Below are 7,412 nucleotides of genomic sequence, written 5' to 3' on the forward strand. Positions count from 1 at the left end.
CTAATAAGCCATCAACAAACTAATGCTTCTATTTACTCAAAAAGAAAAAAAAAAACTAACTAATCCTTCTGCAGCTTTATGAATGAATCTATATATAGGCTTTTGTTGGGCCATTAAATGGAATTGAAATTAATTAGACCTACAAGGCTATGATTCGGAATGTAGGCCCATTTATTTGGGCTAAAAGAATGGTGGCCCAGAAGTCATAGCTCAGTTGTATTTCGGAATGAAATAGAAAAAGGCCCGTCCATGTGGCATATGTTAAATGGTAAACGGTCTCGCACGTGGCAAGCGATTATAGGGTGATACAACGTGGAATGGCTCTTGGAACTTTCGTCTTTCCACGCAGCCAAAATTACCTCATTTTCATATGCTAATTAAAATTAAAATTACAATATTTCATATGCTACTTAAAATTCTGGCTGGACAAGCATGTACCTATACTTATATCTCTGTTAGTTTCTTTTATTATAGATTTGTCATAAATATTGGAGGCTTCATCATCGAGGTGCAGATGGGGATGAAGCTCTGTGGCTTTGATTCAGTGGCGCGAATAGGCTTTGTCTACGCCGCATTGATTCTCAACTTTGTGTTTTGCTGCCAGCTTCTCCTCCTCCAACCGCTCGTTGCTGCAGGTTTCTTCAAAATTTTCTGTTATTTTTAAAATTGGATTTACTAGTCCATTGATCTGCTTTTAGCTGCATATTTGATTCAGATGTTGACTTGTTATAGTGAAGGTACCGATGAGCCTTAATTTCAGCAGTTTATGTTAGAGTTAGGTATCTGTGAATGTTCTCTGTTTTCACATTGTTGTAAATATCTATTCTAGGAATGATTTGATTGTTAGGGCTACATTTAGCGGCAAGAAGTGAGGCGTGGCCCGTATTTGATATGAATATGGGATTTTGTTGGGACACACTAGCTAGTTGGATACCATCAGGATTCTATGTTTCACATGACTTATCTCGGCTCCAGGGATCCTTGTGCTTCAGTCCCAACCATGCAATAGTTCCCATGTTTTCTAGTCTGTGGCAGTAGTCTAATTACTGGTAATGATGATGATCCTTTGCAGCCCCGTGACTGAAGATTGGTTGTTGATTGATGTGAAATTAGATAAAATGATAAATGAGAATATGTTCAAAGCCCCAGTCAATATTATTAGTGAATGAGACATCATCACTTCATCAGCCATTTCAGCAGTCAGTTATGAATTAGTTAAACCAAAGACTGCTGCATTTCTGTTGAATAGAAGTATGTCTCTTTCTGTTGTAATCATATTGATAAATCAACTGAATAAATCCAATCAGTTTATCCTTTCATCTTTCACCATCTTCGTGTTCTCTCTCTGCTATTCATTACAAATTTAGCATATTTGTATGTTGGATTCACCTAGAGTTCTATGAAAATGGAAAGCGGAACCCTGCTGGCTAATTTTTGAGATTCCCATGTTAGGATAGTTATGAAAGACATGATGGTATCTTGGATTGAGTTACCAAAGTTACTTGTCCTTCAAATACATAAATATTTGTAACACGTAGCTTGATAGTTCTAAGATATTGGTTAAAGTACCTCGTACTCTAAGCGTATTTTTTTTATTCAATGAGCAGATGGCCAAGCAGGTGGTGCTTCTCTCTTTGAGAGAGTTTCACAGAGTGTCAAAGTGAAGAAATTTAGTGAGGCTCTCAGAGACCTAAATGCTGCTATAGAGGCAGATCCAGCACTTTCAGAAGCATATTGGCATAGAGCATCCATTCTTCGTCAGCTATGCAGGTCTTTTTAGTTGCTATTAGCTAAACTGAATAACTGTACTTGTATGTGGGCAGATAAACAAATTTCATTTTGTTCTTACTTATACTGAAACTAGTATTATTACTCCATGTTCTGTTATTTCTAAATTCATCAGTCTCTTGAATCTGAGGATGACATCTGGTTCTTCATCTCTCACCTTTTACTCCCAAAAACTTAAACCTGCTTCTTTTTTGAGCATCTACAAAAGGAAACCTTAGCAAAATTTTATTTTGGTTGGAGTCATTACATTGTTTGGCTTTAACCTGATAATTTGATGTGATTGTTAAGGTTTTACTTTTCTTCCCCGTTTGCTAGAGATGTAGTTATACATCATTTACCGAATGTTGGATAAATGGGTGGTGTCAATTGTTCTTCATTCTTTTGCATCTGATTGATAAACCATATGATTCAGGAAGTTTTTCGCTGATGTAGATATGAGGAATCAGAGAGAAGTTACAAAAGTTTTCTGGAGATGAAACCTGGGAATTCGGCAGCAGAAAAGGAGCTTTCACAGTTATATCAAGCTCAGAATGCCTTAAATTCAGCCAACGACCTTTTTGATTCAGGAGACTTTACCAAAGCATTGGAGTATATTTATAAAGTTGTACTTGTTTTTTCTCCAGAATGCTTTAAGGTTTGTTTTCAGTTCGTCGATATGAACAAAGGACCGTTTTTTTATTTATTTGGTATAAGCATTATATGTAAGTTTAAGTCCTGTCACTTTATTTCAGGCTAAACTCCTTAAAGTGAGGCTATTGATAGCAGCTAAAGATTATTCAAAGGCCATATCTGAGACAGGATTCATTCTTAAAGAGGACGAAAATGATTTAGAGGCTTTGCTGTTGCGTGGTCGTGCCTACTATTATTTGGCTGATCATGACATAGCCACTAGGTCTGCCACAAATCTTATAAATTATTTTCCTCACCCATTCATCCAATTGTAGCGTTACATTTAATACATTATATGTTTTTTATTGTTTCGCATATTTTTCCCCAGGCATTACCAGAAAGGTCTTCGTTTGGACCCCGAGCATGGTGAGCTGAAGAAGGCATATTTTGGATTAAAAAACCTCCTAAAAAAGACAAAAAGTGTAATGGCTTGTTCTTTCTTGTTGACTTGGTAATCTGCATTATTGCAGCATTAGTAGGATCAATCTCAATCCGATTCATTTTCTTGCAGGCAGAAGACAATGCCGGCAAGGGTAAACTCCGCCTGGCAGTGGAGGATTATAAGGCAGCCCTTGCTTTTGACCCAAACCATACTGCACACAATATACACCTTCATCTTGGACTGTGTAAGGTCTACGTGAAGCTTGGTAGGGGAACTGATGCGGTAACGAGTTGCACCGAAGTACTTGAAATTGATGGAGATCAAGTTGAAGCGCTAGTCCAGGTATTTCTACCATTGCTCATATTGTCCTGAAAATGGAAAGGGGCTTGGGAATGATATACTTGAATGTTTTTTGATCTGTATCCAGTGGAATAACTCAAGATTTCTTCTTCTTCTTCTTCTTCTTTTTAAAAATATATATTTTAACTTCTAACAATATCTTACAGAGAGGTGAAGCGAAGCTTTTAGTTGAAGATTGGGAAGGAGCTGTGGCCGATTTAAAATCAGCTGCTGAAAAGTCACCTCAGGTTAGTACTTTACTGTGATACTCTGTTTTTTGCTTCATCCATGTGGACATTATTTCTGGCCTTATAATAATAGGCATACTTGCTTAACCCGTAAAAGCTATCTGCAAAATTAACAATCATGGGTATCTTCTACAGTGTGGCCGTGTGGGACTAGATAGTTGTTGGAAAGATTAATTTGGGTTCGATTGACTTCTGAAGATGTTTCTATATGCTGCTTACAGTTCATTGAAGCTTTATTTTGTGTTTGAGGGACCTCTCCGATCTTGCCTCCTAACAAATGGTTTTTGTATCTTTGAAATTCATATAGAGTTCTGCTGTTGCAACTGATAATCTTCCACTCTAATGATTGCATTACAACTTCAGTAAGAATGGAGAGTATTTTGTTTTAGATTATGTATCTTCTGTAACTCATGTGAATGATAGCATTCTAGTTTGATACAGAAGATTTACGCATAAATTCGTGTTGCCAACTTTCAGATTAGTAATTTGGACTTGATAGTTGTAAGTCTCTGTAGTCTATTCTATTTACTATCCATGAGGGGAAGATAATATCACTCTGATAATTATTTATGATGTGCTGAGTTCCTATAGCAGTTAATACGAAATTTTTCTGCTCATAAAATGTGATGGTGTTTATCAACCCAATCACATGTGCTTATATAAATGACAACTGTTCATAGGATATGAACATCCGTGAAGTGTTAATGAGGGCTGAAAGATCATTGAAGTTGAGCCAACGAAAAGACTGGTATAAAATCTTGGGAGTTTCAAAAACTGCGTCGATATCAGATATTAAGAAGGCCTACAAGAAACTCGCATTACAGTGGCATCCGGATAAGAATGTTGACAATAGAGAAGAAGCAGAAGCTAAATTTCGTGAAATAGCAGCTGCATATGAGGTAATAGCTTCATCTTTTTTGTCACACCAACTTTTTGGTCATTTCCACAGATCTGTAGTTGTCTAATGTATCAGCTTCTCATTTTTTCCATATACCAGTTTTTTAGAAGCCACTGCCTAGATGACTGGATTTATAGTATCTTTGCTGTAATACTAAATATTTCATATGATGACCTTTACCACATTGGATTTTGGCCTTACAATTTTGCTTATTGAGCTGACAGCCTGACAGATGCCATAATAACTGAAAACTTAAATGTCATGAACACTTCCATAGTATGTCAAATTACAAACATGGCTGCTGTTATCTATAGTATTTCTTAAATGTTCCTTTTAATTCTTCTCTATGCATCTTCTTCTACTCTTATTTTTGTTAATTTTTCTGTATCTCTTCATCTCTGATATTTCCTATTCATCGTTGTGTAAATTTTCCTCTACTGTTATCTTACTGCTTGGAGAACGTGATTTGTGTTTTTCTCCACAGATTCTGGGAGACGAAGATAAACGTACCAGATTCGATAGAGGAGAAGATATTGATGATAATGGTATGGGGATGGGTGAAGAGGGATTTAATCCTTTTGGTGGAGGGGGTCAGCAATTTACCTTCCACTTCGAAGGAGGATTTCCTGGAGGGGGCTTTGGAGGATATAATTTCTAAACTTGGGAAAATATGCATGGAAATGTGATAGATGGCTTTTACCAAGAATTACATGGACCGTTGAATTTCTTTGGAATAGCAATTTTTGACTAACCGCTTGTAGGTGCAGTTCATTTTAATTTTTATAGTCTGTTGTTAGTGCTAAAGGTTGTACCTTAAAAGCCGCGGCTTCAAAATGAACAATGAACTTTAATTATGTACAAATTTGATTCAATGAAAGAAGAGCAATTGCTCGAATGCTACGAATTTCTTCTATGGAGATATGTGAAGATCCAGAAGAGGAAGCCATTAATATAGTGCACCATGTCAAAATATTTAAAGATACAGAAATATGCTATGTAGGCTGTAGCTATGTGTTGAAGTCCTTATTTTCAAAGATCGAAACTTTATAACCAAAAAATGACTGGCTTGTATGTATTACTCAAAAGAAATCTTGTAGCTGATAATGCAACAGCATCAAGTAGAAGAATTCAAGCGAATGCCGCCAAGAACAGGATCGCGCAGGCGACCATCTTTGTAGTAATTACATTTGCATGAGAAGAATCCGGAGTGGCATCAGATCCGGGCGGCGAGTCTGGTGCCGGGGCAGCCTTGCCGGGCTTGGAAGGCGAAGGAGCCGGCGACAGAGTCGTGAAAAAACTGAGAGGAAGCAGCACGTGGTCAACCTGATAGACGGCGAGCTGGGCATCGGTGTACACGGTGCCGGCCACGGTGGCGTTGGTGACGCCGGTGGTTATGTTGACCTGGTTCCCGGAGGCGGTGACGTTGAGCGGGTAGGAGCCCTGGCTGCCGCCGGCCTGGGTGCGCATGGGGTTGCTGGCGGTCTGGAACTGCGAGGGGGAGAAGACGGAAGGGAGGACGTGGAACTGCATGAGCTCCACCTTCTGCTCGTCAGAGAAGGAGTTGAGCGTGCCGGCTTTGAGGTTGGAGAAGGAGCTGTCGGTGGGGGCGAAGATGGTGACGCCTTGCTTGGAGCTGTTGAGCTGCGTGTTTATCTGGTCCGCTACTTTCGTGTTCTGCAGGAGGCGGATGAATGTGCCGAACTGCCCGGCCTTCTCCAGGATGGCCGTCACGTTCGTGGGGCCTGCGGGGGCCGGGGATGGGGCTGCAGCCGGGGACTGTCCCCGTGTTAGGGTGCAGCAGATGGAGACGAGGAGGATGAGAGGGAATGTGGAGAGTTGTGGTTTCATTGCTTTGAGGTAGAATTTGAAGACCACCTTGTCTCTTGGTTTATATTGAGTAATGGCATTTGGTATGTCCACTTTTAAAATTCAATAAATGGTCACTTCGATTTCAATACTCTGGTCACTACATATCGTGATCGTGTTTATATGTACGCCATTTAATATTAATATTAGAAAATAAACACGATTTGAAATAGAAATGAGTAGCTTGAAATGGTGGTGTGAGTTAGGTGAAATAAACGAGGCTTTATGGTGGGAGGATATGTTGTGAAAATGTTGAGCCATCTAACTCGATTGCTTGGTGTGGAAGATAAAACCTCTCTTGTGGTGATCATCACTCAGTTTCTGCATCTGCAGACGTTTTTCCTACAAATCCTTTCAATTTAAGCATTTAGGCAAATGGGCCCACAAAAATATCATGACATTTACACTATTTTAACTGGCAAAATTTAACCAAGCGAGATAGGCTGCCTGATGCTTCCCGTTTTCAATCACAATATAGGCAAATAAATTGCAAAAATATACTTGGCAGCATATTTGTAAAAGATTCTGTCTAGCTACCCTAGATTATGTTTCCCACCCTAATCACTCTCACTTATGAAGGAGGGAAATACCAAGTGACATATCTATATAACCAGTACACTCTTATCCCTGATGCACGATAATGTAATACCTCTTGACGGAAGCGACCTGGGCAATTGGTCAAATTGTTGCTTTACACTGAATCTTGAAAGCATTTTGTATAAAGAAGCATTTAGGGATTTCTTGATGATCCATGATTACACAGTTGATCAAGCCTCTGAAACCGGACTCTTTCTTCCCTCTCGATTCCCTTTTCTTCCACCTCTCCTCCCTCCAATCCTCGATCAAACTTGCGTTCCCCAGGCGCTATGAAAAGCCGTATAGTGCAGGAGCGCTCACATTTTTTGGCTTACTCTTTCACTTGAATTTCAAAATCCGGCTTGTTCCCGGCTACGTTTGGACCCTTCGCCCACTTAGAAGTGGATTCAAACCACTGACACAAGGACATAAAAATTAAGTGATGGTTCTAGTAATAAATATAAATATTAAATATAATTTATAAGTAAAAAAATCAAATTACCAATAATCAACCAAACAAAAAGAAAAACAAAGACATTATATTATATACTATAGGAATAATTTTTCTTACCAATGAGACTTAGCTCATGTGTCAAAACTGAGGCTCCCAAAGACTATTCTTTGTGAGAAGTCTTGGGTTCAATCT

General features: G+C 38.9%; 2 protein-coding genes across 2 annotated transcripts; one reads left to right on the top strand and one right to left on the bottom strand.

Annotated features, from left to right (window-relative positions):
- Positions 1–380: 380 nt before the first annotated feature.
- LOC130997713 (dnaJ protein P58IPK homolog) lies at positions 381–5,237 on the top strand. The gene is made up of 9 exons (XM_057923127.1): positions 381–635; positions 1,608–1,770; positions 2,221–2,422; positions 2,520–2,680; positions 2,786–2,879; positions 2,969–3,181; positions 3,346–3,426; positions 4,107–4,325; positions 4,809–5,237. Exons 1-9 carry the CDS (start codon positions 404–406, stop codon positions 4,980–4,982), a joined length of 1,539 nt encoding a protein of 512 aa, XP_057779110.1. The 5' UTR covers positions 381–403; the 3' UTR covers positions 4,983–5,237.
- Positions 5,238–5,251: 14 nt separating this feature from the next.
- On the bottom strand, positions 5,252–6,335 carry LOC130997714 (fasciclin-like arabinogalactan protein 11). Its single transcript, XM_057923128.1, has one exon. The coding sequence runs from the start codon at positions 6,170–6,172 to the stop codon at positions 5,453–5,455; it is 720 nt and encodes a 239-aa protein (XP_057779111.1). The 5' UTR covers positions 6,173–6,335; the 3' UTR covers positions 5,252–5,452.
- Positions 6,336–7,412: the final 1,077 nt, after the last annotated feature.

This window comes from Salvia miltiorrhiza, chromosome 8, assembly GCF_028751815.1.
Source record: "Salvia miltiorrhiza cultivar Shanhuang (shh) chromosome 8, IMPLAD_Smil_shh, whole genome shotgun sequence".
NCBI classification, from domain to species: domain Eukaryota; kingdom Viridiplantae; phylum Streptophyta; class Magnoliopsida; order Lamiales; family Lamiaceae; genus Salvia; species Salvia miltiorrhiza.

What these genes read in the sequence shown, in the direction of transcription:
- LOC130997713 (XM_057923127.1), top strand. Translation starts at nt 404, where the DNA reads ATGCTACTTAAAATTCTGGCTGGACAAGCATGTACCTATACTTATATC. An exon ending in ATTCTTCGTCAGCTATGCAG is followed by an intron (nt 1,771 to 2,220) that starts GTCTTTTTAGTT and finishes TCGCTGATGTAG; the next exon opens with ATATGAGGAATCAGAGAGAA. An exon ending in CTGCTGAAAAGTCACCTCAG is followed by an intron (nt 3,427 to 4,106) that starts GTTAGTACTTTA and finishes AACTGTTCATAG; the next exon opens with GATATGAACATCCGTGAAGT.
- LOC130997714 (XM_057923128.1), bottom strand. Translation starts at nt 6,172, where the DNA reads ATGAAACCACAACTCTCCACATTCCCTCTCATCCTCCTCGTCTCCATC.